Consider the following 26,047-nt stretch of genomic DNA (forward strand, 5'->3'; position numbering starts at 1 on the left):
TCTGAGAACGAGCATTTTCTCTTTTTCGACTCCTCCTTCTTCTTTCTTTTATTTCCTTTTTTTAATTAATAAGCTTTTCCTTGTAAAGCAATTTTAGGCTTACGGAGTCTCGCTCTTCCCCCTGACTGGAGTGCAGTGGTGCAATCTCAGCTCATTGCAGCCTCCACCTTCTAGGTTCAAGTGATTCTCCTGCCTCAGCCTCCTGAGTAGCTGGGATTACAGGCATGTGCTACCACGCCTGGCTAATTTTGTATATTTAATAGAGACGGGGTTTCTCCATGTTGGTCAGGCTGGTCTCGCACTCCCGACCTCAGGTGCTCTGCCCACCTCGTCCTCCCAAAGTGCTGGGCTTACAGACATGAGCCACGGTGTCTGGCCAGGCTTACAGAAAAATTGATGGGAAAGTACAGAGACTTCCCATACACCCCATGCCTGCCCCCACCCAGACTCTGCCAGTATCACCATCCCCTGCCACAGTGGTCCATTGATTACAATCAATAAACCTACATGGACATGTCGCCATCACCCATTGTCCATAGTGTATACTCTGGCTCACTCTTTTTTTTTTTCTTTTTGCTCTAACTCAGGGGCAAGAAGAGTTAAGTTTTTTGTTTTATTTTTTCTTAGAGATGGGGTCTTGCTCTGTCACCCAGGCTGGAGTGCCATGGTGTGATCATGGCTCACTGCAGCTTTGACCTCCTGGGCTCAAGCGATCCTGCTGCCTTGGCCTGCCAAGTAGCTGGGACTACTGGCACACACCCCACACCAGGCTAATTTTTAAAAAATTTTAGAGATGGGTTGTCGCTACGTTGCCGAAGCTGGTCTCAAACTCCTGGGCTCAAGCGATCCACCAACTCGGCCTCCCAAAGTGTTGGGATTAGAGGTGTGAGTCACTGTGCCCAGCCATGGGCTCACTCTTGGAGTTGTACGTTCTGTAGGTCTGGACAAATGTATAATGATAACGACATGGACCCACCACTGTAGTACCCTACAGAGTCATGTTACTGCCCTAGGAATTGTCTGTGCTCCACCGATTCACCACTTCTCCCCAACCCTTGGCCCCCACTGACCCTTTCTTTCACTGTCTTCCTGTCTCCATACTTTTGCCTTTTCCAGAATGTTAGTCAGAATCACACAGTGTAGCATCCCCAGAGTGGCTGCTACTGCTTTTTTTTTTTCTTTTTCCCACATGTTCCAACAGTGTAGCTTCTTTCATTCCTCCCTCCTTTTGAGCAAACTTACTTGTAACCTCATCATCATTTCCAGGTCACAAATGAAGACACCAAGGCACAGAGAGGTGACTCAGCCTGCCCTCAGTCATCTATCTGGTAAGTGGCAGGGCCGGGGTACAAGCCCAGGGCCCCAGTTCTCATCCACTGGGCCCCTGCATTCGTATGATCATTGCCACCATCCAGGAACAAATGGCCCTTCCAGTCTGTTCTCAGAGGCCAGGCCAGTGGGCCACCCAAAGGCTGAGGAAAGAGGAAGAGGGGATCCCTGACCCCGTTCCTGGGGGCTTGCTCACCTGTCCCAGGCTGCTGGATGGAGGGCACGGGAGGCAGCAGGTTCAGGCCCTCTCTTCACAGCTCCTGGATGTGATCCCCGACTCCATGAGGAAGCAAGAGGTGCGGACGGGCAGGGAGGCCGGCCAGGGCCACGGCACGGGCTCCCCAGCCGAGCAGGTGAAAGCCCTCATGGATCTGCTGGCTGGGAAGGGCAGTCAAGGCTCCCCGGCCCCGCAGGCCCCAGAGAGGACACCGGACGCCCCGCTGGGGCCCTGCAGCAATGGTAGGACCGGCTTGGGAGGCAGACGCAGGGTGGGGAATACCTGGGGTGTCTGTGCCCACTCTTCCCTTACCTGACCTCCCCACTGACCTGTGTCCCGCAGACTCCAGGATACAGAGGCACCGCAAGGCCCTGCTGAGCAAGGTGGGAGGTGGCCCGGAGCTGGGCAGACCCTGGCACAGGCTGGCCTCCCTCCTGCTGGTGGAGGGCCTGACGGACCTGCAGCTGAGGGAACACGACTTCACGCAGGTGGAGGCCACCCGCGGGGGCGGGCGCCCCGCCAGGACCGTTGCCCTGGACCGGCTCTTCCTGCCTCTCTCCCGGGTGTCTGTCCCACCCCGGGTCTCCATCACCGTCGGGGTGGCTGGCATGGGCAAGACCACCCTGGTGAGGCACTTCGTCCGCCTCTGGGCCCATGGGCAGGTCGGCAAGGACTTCTCGCTGGTGCTGCCTCTGACCTTTCGGGATCTCAACACCCACGAGAAGTTGTGTGCCGACCGACTCATCTGCTCAGTCTTCCCGCATGTCAGGGAGCCCAGCCTGGCAGTGGCAGTCCCAGCCAGGGCCCTCCTGATCCTGGACGGCTTGGATGAGTGCAGGACGCCTCTCGACTTCTCCAACACCGTGGCCTGCACGGACCCCAAGAAGGAAATCCCGGTGGACCACCTGATCACCAACATCATCCGCGGCAACCTCTTTCCGGAAGTTTCCATCTGGATCACCTCCCGTCCCAGTGCATCTGGCCAGATCCCGGGGGGCCTGGTGGACCGGATGACGGAGATCCGGGGCTTTAACGAGGAGGAGATCAAGGTGTGTTTGGAGCAGATGTTCCCCGAGGACCAGGCCCTCCTGGACTGGATGCTGAGCCAAGTGCAGGCTGACAGGGCCCTGTACCTGATGTGCACCGTCCCAGCCTTCTGCAGGCTCACGGGGGCGGCGCTAGGCCACCTGTGGCGCAGCAGGACGGGGCCCCAGAATGCAGAGCTGTGGCCCCCGAGGACCCTGTGCGAGCTCTACTCATGGTACTTTAGGATGGCCCTCAGCGGGGAGGGGCAGGAGAAGGGCAAGGCAAGCCCTCGCATAGAGCAGGTGGCCCATGGTGGCCGCAAGATGGTGGGGACATTGGGCCGGCTGGCCTTCCATGGGCTGCTCAAGAAGAAATACGTGTTTTACGAGCAAGACATGAAGGCGTTCGGTGTAGACCTCGCTCTGCTGCAGGGTGCCCCGTGCAGCTGCTTCCTGCAGAGGGAGGAGACGCTGGCATCGTCGGTGGCCTACTGCTTCACCCACCTGTCCCTGCAGGAGTTTGTGGCAGCCGCATATTACTATGGCGCATCCAGGAGGGCCATCTTCGACCTCTTCACTGAGAGCAGTGTATCCTGGCCCAGGCTGGGCTTCCTCACGCATTTCAGGAGCGCAGCCCAGCGGGCCATGCAGGCAGAGGACGGGAGGCTGGATGTGTTCCTGCGCTTCCTCTCCGGCCTCTTGTCTCCGAGGGTCAATGCCCTCCTGGCCGGCTCCCTGCTGGCCCAAGGCGAGCACCAGGCCTACCGGACCCAGGTGGCTGAGCTCCTGCAGGGCTGCCTGCGCCCCGATGCCGCAGTCTGTGCACAGGCCATCAACATCCTGCACTGCCTGCATGAGCTGCAGCACACAGAGCTGGCCCGCGGCGTGGAGGAGGCCATGGAGAGCGGGGCCCTGGCCAGGCTGACCGGTCCCGCGCACCGCGCTGCCCTGGCCTACCTCCTGCAGGTGTCCGACACCTGTGCCCAGGAGGCCAACCTGTCCCTGAGCCTTAGCCAGGGCGTCCTTCAGAGCCTGCTGCCCCAGCTGCTCTACTGCCGGAAGCTCAGGTGGGCACCAGGGCAGGGGTCAGGGGCAGGGGCAGAGGAGAGAGCAGAAGCCATCCACTCCCCACCACCGAGCTTCTCTGTCAGTCTCCTAGGGCTGCCATAACAGAGGACCATGAACTTGGTGGCTTAAAACAACTAAAGTGTGTTTTCTCGCAGTTCTAGAGGCCAGAAGTCTCAAATCAAGGTGCCAGAAGGGCCACGCACTCTCTGAATCATACAGGAGAGGTTCCTTCCTTCCTCTCTAGCTTCTGGTGTTTGATGGCAACCCTTGGCTTAAGGCTGCGTTACTTCAGTCTCTGCCCTGTCGCCTGGTCATCTTCTCCCTGTGTCTGTCTCCACATGGTGCTGTCCTCTCTTTTTTTTTTGAGATGGAGTCTTGCTCTGTCGCCCAGGCTGGAATACAGTGGCGCGATCTCAGCTCACTGCAAACTCCGCCTCCTGGGTTCAAGCGATTCTCCTGCCTCAGTCTCCCCAGCAGCTAGGATTACAGGTGCCCGCCATCATGCCTGGCTAATTTTTGTGTTTTTAGCAGAGACAGGGTTTCACCATGTTGGCCAGGCTGCTCTCAAACTCCTGACCTCAGGTGATCTGCCCACCCCAGCCTCCCAAATTGCTGGGATTACAGGCGTGAGCCACTGCACCTGGCCAGTGCTTTCTTGTCTTAAAAAGACACTGTCACACTGGATTACAGGCCCACCCCACTTCAGCATGACCCCACCTTAACAAAGTACATCCACAGTGGCCCCGTTTCCCAATAAAGCCACATACTTGGGGCACAGGGAGTTAGGACTTAAAATCTTTTGTGGGGACACAATGCAATTCATAACCCCCTCAAAACCAGTCTGACAGAAGCTGCACCCGCTGAATGCTCTCAGCCTGTCCCCCGCCCGCCACTCTGGACCTTAGCGAGTAGGGAGGAAAGGACACAGGCTGAGGGTCATCCAGGTGTCCCAAAGAGGCAGGCGGCATGTGGGGTGGTGAGAACAACAGCCCGTGGAAGATGCCGTTCTGCACAGGAACCGCAGGTCTCGTGGGCACCGAGCCTCCTGTTCACTCTCACAGGAAAGGTCTGAGCACTGGGGCTGAGCGCAGGTCTCAGAGCTGCGGCGACGGCGCTGCATGGGATGGAGAGACACAGCGGCCCTGGGCCAGGGCCCCCACCCTGCTCGTGGGCGGGTGGGACACTCATTGTCACTGCTCCCCTTGGCCAGGCTGGACACCAACCAGTTCCAGGACCCCGTGATGGAGCTGCTGGGCAGCGTGCTGAGTGGGAAGGACTGTCGCATTCAGAAGATCAGGTAACACAGACTCAGGGGACCTCCAGGGTGCCCATGGTCTTGTGGGGTATGGAACCCTCTTCCCATCATCCTCTGCTCAGCTGGCCAGCGGCGCTGCCACGGAGAAGTGTCTTTGGAGCATGTGGCTCCAGATGCAGCCTGCTTGTTTCTGCCCAATTCCAGAAAGTACTAGAGGCTCAGGTCCCTCATCAGTAGGAAGAGGGAGGTGACCTGGCGAGGAATGGACACCGTTGTGCACAGGCAGGTGTTTCCACAGCACTATATGTGCTGCCATAACACCAGGCACCATGTTCTCTAAGCACCTCTCCAAGTTCGCTATCCAACAGCATTCTAGGCGCAGGATTACATTTTTTTCCCCCCGAGACACTCTTGCTCTGTCACCCAGGCTGGAGTGCAGTGGCGCAATCTCGGCTCATTGTAATCTCTGCCTCCCAGGCTCCTGAGTAGCTGGGATTAGAGGGGCCCACCACCACGCCTGGCTAATTTTTGTATTTTTAGTAGAGACGGGGTTTCACCATGTTAGCCAGGCTGGTCTCGAACTCCTGACCTCGTGATCTGCCCGCTTCGGCCTCCCAAAGTGCTAGGATTACTGGCGTGAGCTACTGCGCCCAGCCAATTGCATTTTTAACTAAAATTTTAAATTTCAAATTTAATTTAATTTAAATTTAATTTCAAATTTAATTATAAATCAATTTAAACAATTTTTAGTTAAAACTGCATCTTGTGGCCGGGCACGGTGGCCCACCCCTGTAATCCCAGCACTTTGGGAGGCCGAAGCAGGCGGATCACGAGGTCAGGAGATCGAGACCATCCTGACTAACACTGTGAAAACCTGTCTCTACTAAAAATACAAAAAATTACCCGGGCGTGGTGGCGGGTGCCTGTAGTCCCAGCTACTCAGGAGGCTGAGGCAGGAGAATGGCATGAACCCAGGAGGTGGAGGTTGCAGTGAGCCAAGATCGCACCACTGCACTCCAGCCTGGGTGACAGAGTGAGACTCTGTCTCAAAAAAGAACAAAACAAAAACAAAACAAAAACACTATCTTGTAATTAGACAGAAGTTCATATGCCGAATGTGTGCTTATGAAGTATCTCCTGGAATAACATTCCTGGAGCTGAGAAACTACACACACCTGGGGTTTGTGGTTGAATCGATGTGACTGATCCTCTAAGGGTGGCTGTTGCAGACCTAGGGAGGTGAGTTTGGAGAAGAGAATCCAAGGGGTAATTTCGTTTTTTTTTTTTTTTTTTTTGAGACAGAGTCCCGCTCTGTTGGACAGGCTGGAGTGCAGTGGCACGATCTTGGCTCACTGCAGACTCCGCCTCCCGGGTTCAAGCAATTCTCCTGCCTCAGCCTCCTGAGTAGCTGGGACTACAGGCATGCACCACCACACCCAGCTAATTTTTGTATTTTTAGTCGATACAGGGTTTCACTATATTACTTTATTGGCCAGGCTGGTCTCAAACTCCTGACCTCAGGTGATCCATTCGCCTCAGCCTCCCAAAGTGCTGGGATTACAGGCGTAAGCCACCGCACCCGGGGGTAATTCTTCATTCTCATACAAGCCTCTGGGTTCTGAAGTAATCTTTATCTGAGTTAATGGCAATTTACACTGATTCAGGAACAAAAATAAGTCACTGGGGAGTATGGTTAGAGGTGTAGGCTCTGTGTGAGTTTGAAGAAGTCATTTCTGTGCCTGAAGAGGGTAAAAATGGGCTTAAAAGGATATCTAGGCCGGGGCGGTGGCTCACGCCTTTAATCCCAGCACTTTGGGAGACCGAGGCCTGTGAATCACTTGAGGTCAAGAGTTCGAGACCAGCCTGGTCAAACTGGCAAAAACCCTGTCTCTACTAAAAATACAAAAATTAGCCGGGCGTGGTGGTGGTGGGTGTGTGTAATCCCTGCTACTCAGGAGGCTGAGGCAGGAGAATTGCTTGAGTCTGGGAGGCAGAGGTTGCAGTGAGCCAAGATTGCGCCACTACACTCCAGCCGAGGTGACAGAGCGACTCTGTCTCAAAAAAAAAAAGAAAAAGAAAAAGAAAAAAAAAAGAAAAGTAAAAGAATGACAATTCTCATTATTAATATTTTTTTCCTTTGTGAGAGCCTCCTGCATTTTTAGCACATGACAAAATAGTCAACTTTTAGTTTTGCTTAAAGGAGGCTAGGTAGTGCTCAGAAATTATTCGGGGGCCAGGCACAGTGGCTCCTTCCTATAATCCTAGCAATCTGGAAGGTGGGGGGGATTCTTTAAGGCCAGGAGTTCAAGACCAACCTGGGAAACATATGGCAAGACACCATCTTTACTAAAAATAAAAATAAAAGTAAATTATTCTGAATGAAGCCAGAAATCTCTTCTCTGGCCACATGCTCTTCTTTACCTCTCTCTGTAGTTGATCCTCAGTGCCACATCCCTATTTCACCTATAAGTTAAATACAACTTATAAAATGCCATAAAAGTCCCAGAGGGATGGAAGCACTCTAGAATTTCAGAACATTTATACAGAGGTGGCCTGGATGAATGCTGTGAATTGAAGTTCTCTGAAAAGGAATTTAGAGAAAAGAGACTTTATTCCAGTGAACAGTTTGCTTGAATATAGCTTGAAGAGTACCAGGCCGGGCACAGTGGCTCATGCCTGTAATTCCGGCATTTTGGGAGGCCAAGGCAGGAAGATCGTTTGAGCCCAGGAGTTTGAGACCAGCCTTGGCAACAAAGTAAAACCCTGTCTCTGCAAAAAATTTAAAAACTAGCCAGGTGTGGTGGCGTGCACCTCTGGTCCCAGTTACTTGGGAGGCTGAACTGGGAGGATTCTTGAGCTCGGGAGTTCGAGTTACAGTGAGCCATGATCGTGCCACTGCACTCCAGCCTGGGTGACAGAATGAGATCCTGTCTGAAAAAAGAAAAAGAAGAGCACCAGCCTGGGGATTCTAATTGAACTACTATATCCCGTGGGGCTGAATGCCTACTAATGGCAAAGAGCCTGGACAGCTACTATTTCTGCAGCTGGATACATGAAGTAACATTGAGTTGATCCACCACCATATTCCCAGAACCATGCTTTCGAGGCAAATCAAGATGTGTTCTTTTTTTTTTTTTAATTTTAAAGCTAATTTTAAGTAACGCTACCATTTGCCATTTTGCACTAGAAAAGAGGCTAGGATCAGTAATGTGCCTAAATTTGCTTGTACCAGTTCACGAAAGCTGATTGTTAAATTTGCAGGAATGTTGCAAGCTGGAGGTGCTTGAACTTGGTGGTGGTGGGAGTATTTATACCATGGAAAGTGGCAGATACTACAGATCAGTTTGCCAGCATTTGTTTTTTGTTTTATTGTTGTTGTGAGACATGGTCTCACTGGGTCGCTCAGGCTGGAGTGCAGTGATGTGATCATGGCTCATCGCAGCCTCAACCTTCTGGGCTAAATCCTCCCTCCTGAGCCTCCCAAGTAGCTTGGACTACAGGTGCGCCACCTGGCTAAGTTTTATGTTTTTTGTAGAGACAGGATCTTCCTATGTTTCCCTGGCTGGTCTCAAACTCCTAGTTTCAAGTGATGCTCCCGCCTTGCCCTCCCAAAGTGCTGGGATTGTATAGGCATGAGCCAGCACGCACAGCCCAGTTTTTGAAATTTTGTTTTTCCTAGGAGCCAGTTTACCAGTACACCACTGGCTGCCATCTGCCTGTTAGGCTTCTGAGATTTCCATTTTCTTTGCTGTGCTGTTTGTGTAGAAGCTGTTGTGCTGGATTCTGGTTAAACTTTTTCCTGGGACCCTTTGCCATGATGAGGGTCTGCCCTCCCACTCTGGCCCTATGCTGCCCAGGCTCAGGGGCTCTGCTATGCCTGGCATTCTGCTCCAGAGGTCACCTCATCTCCACCTGTGTCCAGACCCTGATGATGTGGGGGGTCCTAGAGGATTCATCATGGGCACAGTGTTGAGGAAGTGGCCATGAGAGGTACATGCCTAAAATAACCACTCCTCTCCCTTTCCTTGGGCAGCTTGGCGGAGAACCAGATCAGTAACAAAGGGGCCAAAGCTCTGGCCAGATCCCTCTTGGTCAACAGAAGTCTGACCTCTCTGGAGTAAGTAGGACAACCAAGGCCGAACTTTCGCCATTGGAACCAGAAGAGTTGTGAGGCATCTTGTGAAGTCCCCTCCCCTCCTAGGAAATGACTTGGGTCTTACCTGTCTGTTCTTCCCTGATTCCCATGATTCACCCCTGGGTAGCATCTGGACATAATATCCATACTTCATTTGGAGCAGGTTCTAAGACTCCTGTGGGAATAAGACACAGGGAGGCCACATCTTAGCGCACATGCCTTCCTGGTGGGGCAGAAGGACAGCTGGGCAGAACCATGGCTCCTCAGTTGCTGGGCTCCAGCCAGGGACACACCAGATGTTTGGCCCTGCTTCTGGGGCCATCATTCTCATCTCCACAATTGGCCCAAGCCCACCCGTCCATCAGGTGCTGCTTTCTTTCCCCCAACACCTGGGATAGTCTTGGGGAAACTCCTTCCTTGTTTATATAAGGATCTCTGCCCTGCTTCCACCAAACATGAGATCCTAAGCCCTCATACATTCCCTTAGAGGATCGCGCATTTCAAGGTCAATGCAGTTTCTGTTTCCCCTTCCCTCTCTGGGAGACAGATGAAGGAGGTGTCTCTCTCTCTCTTCCATCCTTCAGCCTCCGCAGTAACTCCATTGGACCACAAGGGGCCAAGGCACTGGCAGACGCTTTGAAGATCAACCGCACCCTGACCTCCCTGAGGTGCGTGTCACCTGCTGTCTTGGGACCCCAAGAGAGGGCCCAGAAAACCCTCTCCTCAGGCACCACCTATGAGAATGGGAGGTGATTCACAATGGCAGGCATGGGGCTGAGCACAGTGGCTCACACCTGTAATCCCAACCCTTTGGGAGGCTGAGACAGGTGGGTCACTTGAGGTCAGGAGTTCGAGAGCAGCCTGGCCAACATGGCGAAACAGCATCTCTACTAAAATACCAAAATTAGCTGGCGTGGTGGCAGGTGCCTGTAATCCCAGCAACTCGGGAGGCTAAGGTAGGAGAATCGCTTGAGTCTGGGAAGCAAAGGTTGCAGTAAGCCGGGATCGCGCCATACACTCCAGCCTGGTTGACAGAGAGAAACTCTGTCTCAAAACAAGCAAGCAAACAAAGATGAAAGGCATGGGATACCGGCTCCCATCCCATTGGGTACTGGGGATCTTGTGCCCTAAGCAACTTTCCAGAGTCCAGCTCTTCCCTAGACTTGAGCTTGTGTGTGTGGCCTGAGCAGGGGACAGAGGTGTGATGTGGTTTGTTATGTCTCTCTTTTTTTCTTTTTTCTTTTTCTTTTTTTTTTTTTTTTTTTTTTGAGATGGAGTCTTTCTTTGTCGCCCAGGCTGGAGTGCAGTGTCGCCATCTTGGGTCAGTGCAACCTCTGCCTCCTGGGTTTAAGCGATTCTTCTGCCTCAGCCTTCCAAGTAGCTGGGATTACAGGCTCCTGCCACCGTGCCTGGCAAATTTTTTTGTATTTTTAGTAGAGACGAGGTTTCACCATTTTGGCCAGGCTGGTCTCGAGCTCCCGCACTCAAGCCATCCGCTTACCTTGGCCTCCCAAAGTGCTGGGATTGCAGGCATGAGTCACCAAGCCCAGCCCGTTATGTCTCTTTTAAAAGCCTGTGGTTATATCTATACTTGGTTGACTGGGTACCACTTTTCTGTTCTGTGTTTTCATTTATTTATTTATTTTTATTAGGGCGAAATTCATGTACCATAAAATTGACTGTTTTAGGCGGGTCCCAGAGGCTGACGCCTGTAATCCCAGCACTTGGGGAGGCCAAGGCAGGTGGATCACTTGAGGTCGGGAGTTCGAGACCAGCCTGGCCAACATGGTAAAACCTCGTATCTACTAAAAAAAAAAAAAGAAAAAGAACAAAAAAGGAAAGTACAAAAAGTTAGGTGGGCACGGTGGCAGGTGCCTGTGGTCCTAGCTATTCAGGAGGCTGAGGTTGAGTTGAGCCCGGGATGCGGAGGTTGCAGTGAGCCAAGATCGCGTCACTGCACTCCAGCCTGGCCGACAGAGTGAGACTCCGTCTAAAAAAAACCTGACTGTTTTCAAGTGTACAGTTCAACGGCATTTAGCACATTCACAATGTTGTGCCACCATCACATCTGTCCAGTTCCAGAATATTTTCATCACCCCTGAAGGAGACCTCATACCCATAAACAGTCACTTCCCATTCTCCCCTTTCCCCAGCCCCTCACAATCACCAATCTGCTTCCCATCTCTAAGGATATACCTATTCTGGACATTTCACGTAAATAGATTTATATAGGCTCACCTTTGGTGTGCGGCTTTCTTCATTGAGCATGATGTTTTTAAGCTTCATCCGTGTGGTACCATGTGTCAATGCTTCCTTCCATTTTATTTTATTTTAACTTTTTTCTTTTTTTTTTTTTTTTGAGACAGAGTCTCACTCTGTCACCCAGACTGGAGTGCAGTGGTGTGATCTTAGCTCACTGCAACCTCTGCCTCCCAGGTTCAAGCACTTCTCCTGTGTCAGCCTCCCAAGTAGCTGGGATTACAGGCATGTGCCACCACACCCAGCTAATTTTTGTATTTTTAGTAGAGACGGGGTTTCACCACGTTGGCCAGGCTGGTCTCGAACTGCTGACCTCAAGTGATCCACCCACCTTGACCTCCCAAAGTGCTGGGATTACAGGTGTGAGCCACTGTACCCAGCCTCTTCCCTCCGTTTTAAGGCTGAGTCATATTCCATGGGATGGACAGACCATGATAGTTGATCCATTCACCCGATGACGGCCATTTGGGTTGTTTCCACCTTTTGGTTATATGAATATCGCTGCTGTGAACATTGGTGAATAAGACTTCCAGTGCCTGTTTTCAATTCTTTTGAGGATATACCTAGGAATGGAATTGCTGGGTCACATGGTCAACCCATGTTTAACCTTTTAAGGACTTGCCAAACCATGTTCCACAGAGAGGGGACCATTTTGCATTCCCACCAGCAGTGTGAGGGTTGCAGTTTCTCTGTTTCTCGCCAACACTTGGATCCTGTGTCTTTCAGCTGTAATGAGGGCAAGTGATGACCTTGTTGTGGTTATTCAGAAAGCAGGAGCACCTTGTGGCCAGCCAGCAGGCAAATGCTTAGCAACTCAAAAACCTAAGCCCCAGGCAGTGGTGCAAAGGGTCGACTGCTCTCCCTGCATGGTGGGTGGTGACGGCACGTAGTGGTCAGAACCCCTTGCTCCACAGAGGTGCCCCCACTGCAGAGAGGGTTCAGACCCCTCAGTTCCAGCTTCTGCTCCATGAGTGATGCACCTCTTCTTGTCTCTGCAGCCTCCAGGGCAACACCGTCAGGGATGATGGTGCCAGGTCCGTGGCTGAAGCCTTGGCCTCCACCCGGACCCTCTCCATGCTGCAGTGAGTCAACGCATCTCCTCTCTCCTCTCCTCTCTCCCCCTTCTCTTCCTTCTCCCTCCTCCTCCAAGGGCCTCTCTGCCTATTACCTGCTAGGAAGAATGGATGGGGCTAGGACCTGAGGCCTTCTGACCCATCTAGATGGCCCCTGATGCCCATTGCTTTTCAAGAGAGCAGCTGTTGGGGAAATAATTAAAAATAAAACCTCCTGGCTGGGAGCAGGGACTCATGCCTGTAATCCCAGCATTTTGGGAGGCCAAGGCAGGTGGATCACTTGAGGTCAGGAGTTTGAGACCAGCCGGGCCAAAATAGTGAAACACTGTCTCCACTAAAAAAAAAAAAAAAAAAAAAAAAAAAATTAACCAGGCATGGTGGTGCAAGCCTGTAGTCCCAGCTACTTGGGAGGCTAAGTTGAGAGAATCGCTTGAACCTGGGAGGCGGAGGGTGCAGTGAGCTGAGATCGTGCCACTGCACTCCAGCCTGGGCGACAGCGAGACTCTGTCTCAAAAAATAAAGTTAAAATATAAAATAAAATTAAAATATGAAATAAAATAATAAAATACAAAATAAAATACCTTCCACCAACCCACAAATGTAGGAAAGAATACAACAATTATTAGATAAACATTAAACTGACTGCACGGTGCATCGGGACAACCCACCAGTGACAGTATAAAGACAGAAAGCTCGCTTTTCTAGAGCCAAGCAGATAGGACCCTCGTCCTCAGGCAAGAGGGCCAGGCAGCACCATTTGCCGTTTATCCTAAATACAGCAGATAACTGGAGTGGCCATTTGTGGTCCCTAATTGCTTTTATCCAAAGGAAAAGTAAAGCTTCTTTTATCTTTATGACATGCAGGTACTTTAGAGCTTCAAGCCAGATGCCTAGCCTAATTCCCGAAGGCAGGGAAAGAGGGACTGTATGTTCCTTAATGTTTACGTTTCAAAGAGATGGCTCCAAACCCTTACGAAAGACATTCCCAGGCTGTGAAACTGGCCAGAGGCTGATTTTGCTTGTAAACAGATTTACATACATCTTAAAGGGACAGAGGCAGCATTTACCACCTCAGGTTTTCTCAGGAAGTGCTCTAAGAAAATGAGGGTGGTAGGGAGTCTCTTTCCTTTTTGGAACCAGGGAAAATTACATTTTTTAAGATTTGTATTTAGCTTCACACAGGAGACGTCCTGCCTGTCTGTCCTTGTAGGATGAGCACAGGGTTTCTCCTGTGCTGTCTCCCTCCACCAAATTTAGTACAAGAGGAGGCAGCTTTTTCAGAAGAGGAACCTAAGCCAGGGTCTCCCTAGGGAGGTTTCTTTTTTCTTTTTCTTTTCTTTTTTCTTTTTCTTTTTCTTTTTTTTTTTTTTTGAGACGGAGTCTCGCTCTATTGCCCGGCTGGAGTGCAGTGGCGCAATCTCAGCTCACTGCAACCTCCGCCTCCCTGGTTCAAGTGATTCTTCTGCCTCAGCCTCCCAAGTTGCTGGGATTACAGGTGCACGCCACCACGCCCCGCTAATTTTTTTATTTTTAGTAGAGACAGAGTTTCACCATGTTGGCCAGGATAGTCTCCATCTGCTGACCTCGTGATCTGCCCACCTTGGCCTCCCAAGGTGCTGCGACCACAGGCATGAGCCACCATACCCGGCCCCTAGGGAGGTTTCTTAGGGTTGGAGGCAGCCTGCTGGTCTAGATGGGAGGCAGACTGGCGGGTGAGGCACCAGAGAGACTTGTCCATGGAGGTCCCCATTCGGGAGGTTGCTGGGCATTATCAGCACCTACTGATCTCTGCTTTCTAGCCCCTTGCAAGGGAGGCTCAGCTGCCCTGACTCCTTACTATCCCTCAACATAATGTCGGTCCATTATCACTTAGGCAACAATCCAAAGACCCATCTGGAGAACGCCTTCCCCACCTGCTCCAATAAACGAAGAGGGCACACTAGTTGTCCCTGACCTTCAACCTGAACTGTCTTTGGCCTGGGAATGGCTGTGACCAGCCTTTCTAAAGGACCCCTCACTTTTCTCCCACAGCCTGCAGAAGAACAGCATCGGGCCCATGGGAGCCCAGCAGATGGCAGATGCCTTGAAGCAGAACAGGAGTCTGAAAGAGCTCATGTGAGACATATGAAAGGCCCACACTAGTATCCTCAGTGCCCAGCACAATGCCCAACCCAGCACAAATATTTGTGAGCCTGAGGATGGATGGATGGATTGATGGATAGGTGAATGGATGGATGGGTGGGTGGATGGATGGATGGATGGGTGGGTAGGAGGATGGGTGGCTAGGTAAATAGATGGATGGATGGATAGATGAATGGGTGAACGAATGGATACACTGATGAGTGGATGGATGGATGGATGAGTGGATGGATGGATGAATGAGTGGATAGATGGATGGATGGTTAAATGAGTGTATGGGTAGCTGGATGGATGGTTGGGTGGGTAGGGGTGGATGGGTAGGCAGGTGGCTGGATGGATGGATGGGTGGATGGGTGAATGAATGGATAAATGAATGAGTGGATGGGTGGGTGGATGGATGGATGGGTGAGTGGATTGATGAATGGGTGAATGGATGGATGGATGGATGGTTGAATGAATGAGTAGATGAATGAGTGGATGAATGAGTGAATGGATGGATGGATGGATGGATAGATGGACGGTTGAATGAATGGATGGATGGATGGATGGTTGAATGGATGGATGGATGGATGGTTGAATGGATGGATGGATGGATGGATGAGTGGATGGATGGATGGATGGATGGATGAGTGGATGAATGGATACATTGATGGGTGGATTGGTGGATGGGTGAATGGATGGATGGATGGATGGTTGAATAAATGAGTGGATGAATGGGTGAGTGGGTAGGTGGAGGGATGGATGGATGGGTGGGTATGTGGATGAATGGATGAATGAGTAGATGAGTGGATAAATGGATGGTTGAATGGGTGAATAGATGGGTGGATGGGTGGGTAGACGTGGATGGGTGGATAGGTGGATGGGTACATGAATGGATGGATGGGTGAATGGGTGAGTGGATGGATAAATGGATGAGTGGATGGATGGACGGGTTAGTGGATAGATGGATGGTAGAATGAATGAGTGGATAAATGGGTGAGTGGGTGGGTGGGTGGATGGATGGATGAATGGATAGATGAATGGATGGGTGGGTGGATGAGTAGATGGATGGATGGCTGAATGAATTAGTGGATGAATAGGTGAGTGGATGGATGGATGGACAAATGGATGGATGTGTGGATGAGTGGATGGACAGACGAATTGATAGGTGAGTGGACTGATGGGTAGGTGGATGGATGAGTGGATGGATGAATGGGTAAGTGGGTAGGTGGGTAGGTGGATGGATGGATGAATGGATGGATGGATGGATGGATAGATGGATGCATTTATGAATGAGTGGGTGGATAAGTAGATAAATCGATGGGTGAGTGGATGGGTAGATGGATGGATGTGTGGGTGCTCGTTAGCTGACTTTGGACTCCAAAAGCACTAACCGAGGAGAATGGAGACTCAGATTCCCAGGACTGGGTGAACCCTAACCTTCTTGGGCTCACATTTACTGTCTCCCCAGCTGGCAGAAGAAAACATTTCCTGACCATCTTCACAAAAATCCCCCAAAATACTTAAAACTGAAGGGCTGACCTTTCTTGCCAGGGAGTCAAGAGGCACTTTGCTATCCTAATTTCTTACAGACAACAGGTGGTCACCTGCAGAGACTACAGCTAACAGGTCTCAGGCAGAACTGTGCACTGGCCACCCTTGAGACAACAGAGCCAGCCCTCCCATGAGGGCTTCCCTGACCCTGATCCCTCTGCCCAGCCCTGCCCGGCAGCTCCCGGAGGCTGGCTCATCCATGTCCCTTCTCTTGCAGGCTCTCCAGTAATAGTATTGGTGATGGAGGTGCCAAGGCCCTGGCTGAGGCCCTGAAGGTGAACCAGGGCCTAGAGAGCCTGGAGTGAGTCCACCTGACCCCTGCCAGGGTGACGATTCCCCCTGGGTTCTCTTTCCAGTAGATAGTGGGCTGGCAGTCCTGAAAAATGGCTGTCCCCCAGGGCCATTTCCCTGCCAATACTAACCCTGGGCACACACTGTCCTCAGTACCCCCTGCCCCACCAGCTCCATTTCCCTAGACAGTGGGGGCTGGGGTAGGGTCTGGAGTGTTTGGAATGATGAGCGCCAAGTGTCCTTGAGAAGCCAGCATGGGTGGCTGGAGAGGGAGTCAGCTGCAGCAGCTTTGGTGGGGGGCAGGAGAGCTCAGCGCTGCACCCACACTTGGGGAACCTGCTGCACCACTCCCTCTGGGGGCTGCAGACCCAACACACCCTGCTCTGAGGCTGTCAGGGGCCACCCACATCAAGGCAGGGTCTACATTTGGGGGTTTCTTGTGCTAAACCCACCTGCTCTGACCTGGCAGAGGCTAGAAGGTGGGGGGGATGAGAGAGGAAAGAGAGATGAAAAGAGGAGCAGTGTGGTCACCACTGTCCCTGGAGCCCCCCACTCCCTGTTGAGCCCAGTGCCTGCTTTCCCAGACTGGGACAGAGCAGCTCCCTCTGTGTCCTGGGACAGCCACACCCAGGGCACCTCCTCCTCTGTCCGCAGCCTGCAGAGCAATTCCATCAGTGACGCAGGAGTGGCAGCACTGATGGGGGCCCTCTGCACCAACCAGACCCTCCTCAGCCTCAGGTAAGTCCTGGCCACCCTCTCCAAACAGGGCATTTCTTTGACCGGGCACCTGTCTGCAGGGACTTGGCACTGGGAAGCCTGTCTCAGGGAAATCTACGGCTGGGGAAGCCTTCCTGGCAGCCTGGCCCTCTTCCTGCTCTCTTGGGGTGCAGGGGATAGCTGCTGCCCGCAGTGGCCCATTCTGCCGCTCCCTTCCCAGATGCATGCTGAGCCACCTGTCCCTTCACACCTCTGGGGCCCTGTCATCCTGTCCTCTCCCTGTGCTGTGGATGGTCCTAAAGCGGGGGCACCTGGCTGGCCCAGCACTGGCTCACTAGCACTGGCTCCTTCACACCTCACCCCAGACTGTGCAGAACTCTAGGTCCCCCACTTGCAGTTTCTCGGGCTTCAAGAAGCCTAAACACCTGGGCTTGGCTCTGCCAGACACCTCATCTGCCCGGTCAGAAGCTCGGGTCTTTCCTTTTTTTTCAGCCTTCGAGAAAACTCCATCAGTCCCGAGGGAGCCCAGGCCATCGCTCATGCCCTCTGCGCCAACAGCACCCTGAAGAACCTGGAGTACGTGGTGGGGGCCTGTGACTCCACAGGCTGTTCATGCCATGACCACACCCACACTGAGCCTGGGCTGACGGGCAACCTCGCCGAGTCACAGGGTTGGAGAAGGAGCTGGCTGGGGAGGATGCAGCCAGGAGACCTGCCATCGGGTGGCAAGTCCCCCACTCTCATAGTGTAAATTGCGCGAGAATGAGGCTAGGGTGACACCATCTGCTTCACCTGGTGGGGATGGATGAGGATGTGACCATGCCATTGGGCAACGTATCCCCAGGAAGCTCCCCCACGTCCTGGCTGGGTGATCTGGCATCAAGCCCTGGAATCCCTGGTGACCAAGGACCGGAGGCTTCACAGCCGGCCCCCGGCTCACTTGCTCCTGTTCCCTTCCTCCTAGCCTGACAGCCAACCTCCTCCACGACCAGGGTGCCCGGGCCATCGCAGTGGCAGTGAGAGAAAACCGCACCCTCACCTCCCTTCAGTGAGTCTGCAGCTCTCCACCCTGCCCTATTCCCCTTCTGCAGACCTGCCGGGCTCCACCCAAACCAACGATGTACAGGCCACGCCTGGTTTGGGGACACCCCCTGCAAAGGTCTCAGGGGCTGCCCGGGCTAGCCTGCTGCCAGCAGACTGTGCCCCATCCTGTGCTCTCCTGACCCACAGACAGACACGTGTTAAGAGGTGGTCACAGCTGGGCCTCCAGGCAGAGGCCATTTGGACCTGTCTTTTCTGGCTTATTCCCCAGCTCTCTGGCCACGGCTAACCAGGGAGTATATGTGACCCTCTGAGAACTAAGCCTGGGCAGGGGTTGCAGGAATTCTCCTGCCATATCCTGCAGGGATTCCACCTCCTGCCATCAGAGCCTCCTTGGCTCTGCCCCAGGGCCACATAGTCACGTAGTCACATGTGTCTGTGTCTGCCCAGCCTGCAGTGGAACTTCATCCAGGCCGGCGCTGCCCAGGCCCTGGGACAAGCACTACAGCTCAACAGGAGCCTCACCAGCTTAGAGTAAGTTGGCCTGCCCAAGGGCTGCAGGGCGGGAGCTGTCGGGAACAGGGGAATCTGAAAACCTGGTACCCACCAGGCAGAGGCTCAATCCAGTGACCCTTGGCACGCAGCCTCCTCTTCCCTAAGGCCAGCCAGCATGTTTCAGTCCTTGTCTACCTTTTAACTATATTGGCCGGGTGCGCTGGCTCACGCCTGTAATCCCAGCACTTTGGGAGGCTGAGGCATGTGGATCATCTGAGGTGTCAGGAGTTCAAGACGAGCCTGAACATGGCGAAACCCCATCTCTACTATAAATACAAAAATTAGCTGGGCATGGTGGCACATGCGTGTAATCCCAGCTACTTGGGAGGCTGAGGCAGGAGAATCGCCTGAACTCAGGAGGCACAGGTTGCAGTGAGCAGAGATCGCATCACTGCACTCCAGCCTGGGCGACAGAGCGAGACTCTGTTAAAAAAAAAAAAAAAAAAAAAAAAAAAAAAAAAAATATATATATATATATATATATATATACACACACACACACACGTACACACACATATATACATATACACATATATACACATACATATATGTACATACACATATATACATATATATATGACAGCTTTATTGAGATATAATCTTCACGCCAGAAGATCCACCCACTTAGTAGACAACTCACTGGTTTCTAGTGTATTCAGTGATGCAACCATCACAATCAATTTTATAACATTTCCATCACCCCAAAAAGAACCCCTGTCCCTGTTAGCACTCACTACCCATTCTCCCTTTCCCCCAACCCTGGCAACCACTAATCTACCGTCTCCATGATCTTCCTACCCTGGACACTGCATATAAATGGAATTGTGCGACACGTGGCCAAAAATGGAATCATACGACACATGGCCTTTTGTGGCTGCTGTCTTTCATTTGGTGTCAGATTTTCAAGGTTCATCCACATTGTAGCCTGTCTCAGTACTTAGTTCCTTTGTAAGGCTGAATGATATCCATTGTGTGGGTACACAGGTTTTATTTCTCCATTCATCAGCTGATGGACGTTGGGTTGTTCCTACTTGGCTGTTAGGAACGGTGCTGCTGTGGACCTTTGTGCACCAGTTTCTGTGTGGACGTGAGCTTTCCTTCTCCTGGGTGGATATACCTGGGAGTGGAGTCGCTGGGGCGTGAGGGAACTCTAGGTTTAACCCTGGGAGCCTCATCGGCCTTTCTCCTTGACCATTTCTTCTCCTTCAGCTTCCAGGATATCCCCTCTGGCGGGGCCTCGTCCTCTTTTCTTCTGTTTGGCTCTTCTGCGCAGGGCTCCTCAGGGATCTGTCCTATGTCATCTTCCCTTGCCTGGCGTCTCTTTTCCTGAAGGTCTTTTCCTTTCCCTGGGCTCCAGTGATCTTCAAAGTCCCAACGACTCTCACGTCCATGTCCCAGGCCTCTCTCCTCAACCCTAGACCTGTGCGTCCACACCCCCTCTGCACCTCCCTTCGGGGTCTTGCTGGGGTGTGGGGTCCCTGCATTCTCTCTCCCGAAAACCTGCTTCTTGGTTCCTCATCTTGTGAACGGAGCCAACTGTGCAAGCTAGAAACAAGGCCTTCACTCTCACCTCCCACTTCCTTTTCTATAATTTTTATTTTATCTTATTTTTGAGATGCAGTCTCACTCTGTTGCCCAGGCTGGAGTGCAGAGGCATGATCTCGGCGCGCTGCAACCTCTGCCTCCCAGGTCCAAGCGATTCTCCTACCTTAGCCTCCCGAGTAGCTGTGATTACAGGTGCCCAACACCACACCCGGCTTTTTTTTTTTTTTTTTTTTAAATAGAGACGGGGTTTCACTATGTTGGTCTGGCTGGTCTCGAACTCCTGACCTTTAAGTGATCCTTCCACCTTGGCCTCCCAAAGTGCTGGGATTACAGGTGCAAACCACCACATCCAGCATATAACTTATTTTTTAAAATAATATTTACAATTTTTTTTTAAAGAGATGGGGCCTCACTATGTTGCCCAGGCTGGTCTTGAACTCCTGGGCTCAAGCGATCCTCCCACCTTGGCCTCCCAAAGTCCTAGGATTACAGGTGTGAGCCACTGTGCCTGCCCACCTCCTGCTTCCTATTCACTGTCAAGTCCTGTTGGGTCGGTCCCCTCTGTGTCCCTGCCACCCACTCGATTCCCTCTGCGTCCACTGCCCCCACCCAGGCCATCGGCACCACTCACCTCCATCCCCGTGGCAGCCTCCACCTCAGTCCCTCCTCTCACACTGCTGGCCAGAGACCTTTCCAGAGCAGCTGTGTCCCGTCTTGGGTGCCATCCTTGAATGGCTGCCCAGGGCCTGCAGAGTAAAGTACACACAGCTCCTCAGGGTGGCTTCTGGGACCCCTAAAATCTGCTTCCTTTGTCCCTCCCTGGACTCATTTCTCACTTCCCCAGGAACTCAATTCGTTTGGGTTCCTTAGCTGAGCCAGGGACACTCCCCACTTTGGGTTCGGGTTTTGATCTATTTCTTCTGGGAGCCTTCTGTGGACACCCTGGGGTGGGAGATGCTGCTTGCTTTTCCCTGCAGCCTGCACTTGGCCTGTTGTACCTCTCATTTAATCATGTCTTCCCACCTGAGCTTCGAGAGGGGGACTCAGGCCTGCTGCCTTATACAACCCCTAGCACACGAGACACACTCAAATGTTGTCTTTCTTATTTTTTTTTTATTTTTTGAGACAGAGTCTAACTCTGTCACCCAGACTGGAGTGCAGTGGCGCGATCTCGGCTTACTGCAACCTCCACCTCCTGGGTTCAAGTGATTCTCCTGCCTCAGCCTCCCCAGTAGCTGGGACTACAGGTGCCCTCCACCACTCCCGGCTAATTTGTGTATTTTTAGTACAGACGGGGTTCTCTACTAAAAATACACCCACCCAGCCTAATTTTTGTATTTTTAATAGAGACAGGGTTTCACCATGTTGGCCAGGCTGGTCTCGAACTCCTGACCTCAAGTGATCCACCCACCTCAGCCTCCCAAAGTGCTGAGATTAGAGGTGTGAGCCACTGCACCCGGCCACTCTGAAATGTCTGTCAAAATAATGAATGCAAACAGCCTTGGCCTTGAACATACCAATGTGCGCTTGAGCTAAACTCAGTCACTCACTGCACCAGGGCCTGCTAGTTCCCTCCAATTTAGAAGGGGAAAAAATGACACAAAACCCTAAATAGCAAGAATGGCCAAGGAGGTTGGGCATGGTGGCTCCTGCCTGTAATGCCAGCAATTTGGGATGCCAAGGTGGGAGGACTGCTTGAGCCCAGGAGTTCAGGACCAGCCTGAGCAGCATAGGGAGACCCCCATCTCTACAAAAGAATAAAAATATTAGCCAGGCATGGTGGCATGTGCCTGTAGTCCCAGTCTCTAGTTAAGTATTTTAGTCCCTTCGGGAAGCTGAGGTGGGAGGATCGCTTGAGCCTGGGAGGTTGAGGCTGCAGTGAGCCGTGATCTCACCACTGCATTCCAGCCTGGGTGGCAGAGTGAGAAACAAGACAAACAAGAATGGCTCAGGGATTGAGGGCTTTAAGTTCATTTTCTGGTTGGCTGTGAAAAGCATCCCCTTTTGGGTCCCAAGCCCCTGTTGACAGTCACTCTATGTATCCCATTTCCTGCTTGCCTCTGGCGGTTCGGACTCATGCAGGCCCCAGACCCCTCTGTGTTAGTATGAGGCGGCGGGTTGCAGGGCCTGTGGAGGAAGGGCAGTTATCCCCAGGAAACCCTGGGAGTCTATGTCTATGGTGGGTGTAGTCGGTTAAACCTGGCACGTCCAAGCGTGGCAGGGCCTTGCTAGAATGCTCCCTATGCCCCGTGCACCCAAAGGGGTCACACTCTGTGTCCAGTTTACAGGAGAACGCCATCGGGGATGACGGAGCGTGTGCGGTGGCCCGTGCACTGAAGGTCAACACAGCCCTCACCGCTCTCTAGTAAGTCCTAGATGTGCACAGCAGTCAGGAAACCGGTCCCTTCACCACCCTTTCATGTTAGGTCTTTTTTTTTTCCTCGAGACAAGAGTCTTGCTCTGCCACCCAGGCTGGAGTGCAGTGGTGCAATCTCAGGTAACTGTAACCTCCACCTCCTGGGTTCAAGTGATTCTCAAGCTCCGCCTCCCAAGTAGTTGGGATTACAGGCGTGCGCCACCACACCCAGCCTAATTTTTGTATTTTTAGTAGAGACGGGGTTTCACCATGTTGGCCAGGCTGGTCTCAAACCCCCGACTTCAGGTGATCTGCCCACCTCAGCTTCCCAAAGTGCTAGGATTACAGGTGTGAGACACCACGCCTGGCCTAGACGTTATTTTTGTTTACAAGTCAAGGAAGGTGTGTTTGATTTCCCTAATATTATAGGAAATATTATATTAGCAGTTGGGGGCTCAAACACCTATAGAGTAGTAATGAGGAGGTGCAGGGAGCATTCTCCCTGAGCCCTTCCAGGGACAGCCTCTATTTCTCATATGCTTAGCATCCAGATCTCTGTCTTAGGCAACAGTGTAGGTAGGAGATGGAGTGCCTACACACAGCGCTGTCCAACCATTCTCAGTGCTGTCTCTCCACTTTCCACCCTGAGTCAAGGGGTGGTGAAAGGGAACGGAGTATGCAGAGGGAGGTGCGCCCAGCCGGCCCACACTGACGGCACCCTCCCCGCCCCAGTCTCCAGGTGGCCTCAATTGGTGCTCCGGGCGCCCAGGTGCTAGGGGAAGCCTTGGCTGTGAACAGAACCTTGGAGATTCTCGAGTAAGTATTCCAGTCTCCAGCTATGGTCTTTAGCCCAAAGAAATCAATGAATTCTCAATGAATAGATATGGGGACAAAGTTTACAGGCAACTCACAAATCATCCGAGTGATCTTCATTTCAGTGCAAGTATACCAGTTTCCCAGCCCCACTTCATGCCTTTCCCTAGGAGTCGCTATCATTTGCCCTCCTCTCCGGGTTGGCCTTGCCAGGCTGAACACGTCTAGAGGCCCGGTTTATGGGTCCCAGGGTGGCCGATCTTGTTCTCTGGACAGATCCAAAGTCCTGGGGTGAGGCTACAGCTCTGAGGCTCAGGCATGTCCTCAGAATTCCTGCCCTTGCTGGGGGCACTAGGGACCTGCCCAGATGGAGGGCTGCCTCTCCTGTCTCAGCCCCGCTTTTCTGTTTGGAGTGGAAGAGGAGGAAGGCTCCAATAACCCACCTGGCTAGGCCAGCCATGCCCCTGTGTGCCCTGCTTCCCAGCCAGCTCTGCCCTGTTGCCCTGGAGTGGGGAAGGCACAGCCCTGGCCTCCTGTGACTGCTGAAGTCCTTGTTTCCTCTACCAAGTAGCCCCAAGCCCACCTGCAGAGGGGTCAGGATCACCTCTCAGCCTGTACCCGTGCCTTAGGCTTCCCGTCTTTCCCAACAGCTTAAGAGGAAATGCCATTGGGGTGGCTGGAGCCAAAGCCCTGGCAAATGCTCTGAAGGTAAACTCAAGTCTCCGGAGACTCAAGTAAGTGGCTGGAGGGACCTACCTGCGTCCTGGAGCAGCAGAATTCTCTGCCGGGTCCTCCCTGGTGGGATAAAATGCTCCTGATTTCTTCTGTAGCTATCTCCTTCTGAATATAATCAGACTTTTATTATAGTCCACATTCCACTGCAGCTGGGTTTGTTGAGTCTGCTTAGCTTCAGTCAGAAGTCACTCACATCTGCATTTATGGTCTTACATCCTCCATTGCACTTGGGTGGGACAATCTGGCTACTCGTAGACACCTGTCTCCAGGGTCAACTCCCACCTGGAGTTGCCACGGCACTTGTGGACACATCTGCCTGGGTTACTGCCCCCAGACAATGCAGTGTTGCTTCCCTGGGTGTTTTCCTTCTGCCCTGATGGCTCACCGTGTGTCTGCATCTCTTTTCCACTTAGTCTGCAAGAGAATTCCCTGGGGATGGACGGGGCGATATGCATTGCCACAGCACTGTCTGGAAACCACAGGCTCCAGCATATCAAGTGAGTGCACCTGCCCTTCCTGCTCGCCCTTAGAACTGCTTCCAGGTCACGCACTGCCTTTTGCCCAGTTCTGAGAGCCGGCTGACTCCCAGACCCTTCAGCAGGCCTACAGGGAAACCTGGTCTAAGGGGAGGTACCCTGAGCCTTGTCCATGTAGCGAGGGGATCCTAGAAGCACAAAGGCTTTGCATGGGGTCCTGCATTTTCTATCGTATGACCTGCTCTACTAAAGAGAACCTGCAGGTTTCGAGCCCTGCCTTAACCCTACTCTTCTAGTCTCCAGGGAAACCACGTTGGAGACTCCGGGGCCAGGATGATCTCAGAGGCCATCAAGACAAATGCTCCCACATGCACTGTTGAAATGTGAGCAAAAGGAGTTCCTGGTGCACGGAGCAGGAGAATGGGCAGATACTCAGCTGGAAGCTTTTGAACAGAAAGGCCGACTTCTGGGGGCCTGCCTGGGAGCTGGGAACGCTGCTCACTTAGCACAAAAGCCGGGCTCTGCACGGAGGAAGGAGAGGTGCTGCCAGAGGAGGTCGTGAGCTCCTCTTCTGGTGCAGGAGTGGTCCAGGCAGGGGGCGACGGGTACTCTGTTATGGCACAGAGAAGGGAGAGGGCCACCACCAAGGGACTAGGGGACAAAGGCCTGAAAGCTCAGCAGTGCAGGAGGCTGGTTCCAGCTTTACACCCTGAGGACTTCATATGCCCCCAACCTTTAAAAATGTTTATTACTGCCCCTTTCCACTCACCTGGTTAAAAATCATCCCATGCTCTGAGATGAGCTGCCAGCTCAAGCCCGTGAGGAGCATCCGTTTGGCAGGGGTGACAGAGGGGATCCTTCTTTATTTTCTCAAGAAGAAGGTTTTAGGGTATCATCCTTACAGACATGAAAAAACTATGGGAAAATTGTGAAGATAAATAAAAGTTTTAATTCTAGGATTCTGGAACCAGAGACAATAAGAGTTCTCCAAGGATTTTGCCTTTTTTGTTTGTTTTTGAGATGGAGTCTCGCTCTTGTCGCCCAGGCTGGAGTGCAGTGGCACGATCTCGGCTCCCTGCAACCTCCGCCTCCCGGGTTCATGTGATTCTCCTGCCTCAGCCTCCCCAGTAGCTGGGAATACAGGCACCCGCCACCATGCCCGGCTAATTTTTGTAGTTTTAGTAGAGACAGGGTTTCACCACGTTGGCCAGGCAGGTCTCGAACTCCTGACCTCAGGTGATTCATCAGCCTGGGCCTCCCAAAGTACTGGGATTACAGGGATGAGCCACCACACCTGGCCCCATTTTTTATTTATTACAAAATCAAAGACATGGGTGATGCCTGGCACATGTTGTCTGGAGTCTGGCACACTGGTTATCAGTAGCACATTCAATGTATTCAGTGATGTCATTCTTTATTTATTTTTGAGACAGAATCTGTCACCCAGGCTGGAGTGCAGTGGCGTGATCTCAGCTCACTGTAGCC

At 52.4% G+C, this 26,047-nt stretch overlaps 1 protein-coding gene and 1 long non-coding RNA gene across 3 annotated transcripts in view; one reads left to right on the forward strand and one right to left on the reverse strand.

The window, feature by feature from the left end:
• The window catches only part of LOC115831299, a 39,339-nt gene extending 14,478 nt beyond the window's left edge, over positions 1-24,861 (reverse strand). Inside the window, exons 1-3 of one of the 2 annotated variants that reach the window (XR_004026821.1) lie at positions 24,108-24,861; positions 20,814-20,928; positions 9,115-9,204 (exon numbers count right to left, since the gene is read on the reverse strand). This is a non-coding gene — a long non-coding RNA (uncharacterized LOC115831299). Of the gene's footprint in view, positions 1-1,525; positions 1,614-9,114; positions 9,205-20,813; positions 20,929-24,107 lie in introns of those variants that run through there. The other variant, XR_004026822.1, reaches the window with a different exon arrangement.
• NLRC3 (NLR family CARD domain containing 3) lies at positions 849-24,958 on the forward strand. The gene is made up of 17 exons (XM_030799194.1): positions 849-1,788; positions 1,889-3,638; positions 4,850-4,936; positions 8,928-9,011; positions 9,614-9,697; positions 12,287-12,370; positions 14,393-14,476; positions 16,251-16,334; positions 16,979-17,062; positions 17,534-17,617; positions 18,006-18,089; positions 18,533-18,616; positions 22,464-22,547; positions 23,271-23,354; positions 24,002-24,085; positions 24,500-24,583; positions 24,859-24,958. Exons 1-17 carry the CDS (start codon positions 1,395-1,397, stop codon positions 24,947-24,949), a joined length of 3,414 nt encoding a protein of 1,137 aa, XP_030655054.1. The 5' UTR covers positions 849-1,394; the 3' UTR covers positions 24,950-24,958.
• Positions 24,959-26,047: the final 1,089 nt, after the last annotated feature.

The sequence above is a fragment of the Nomascus leucogenys genome, chromosome 18, assembly GCF_006542625.1.
Source record: "Nomascus leucogenys isolate Asia chromosome 18, Asia_NLE_v1, whole genome shotgun sequence".
NCBI lineage: Eukaryota > Metazoa > Chordata > Mammalia > Primates > Hylobatidae > Nomascus > Nomascus leucogenys.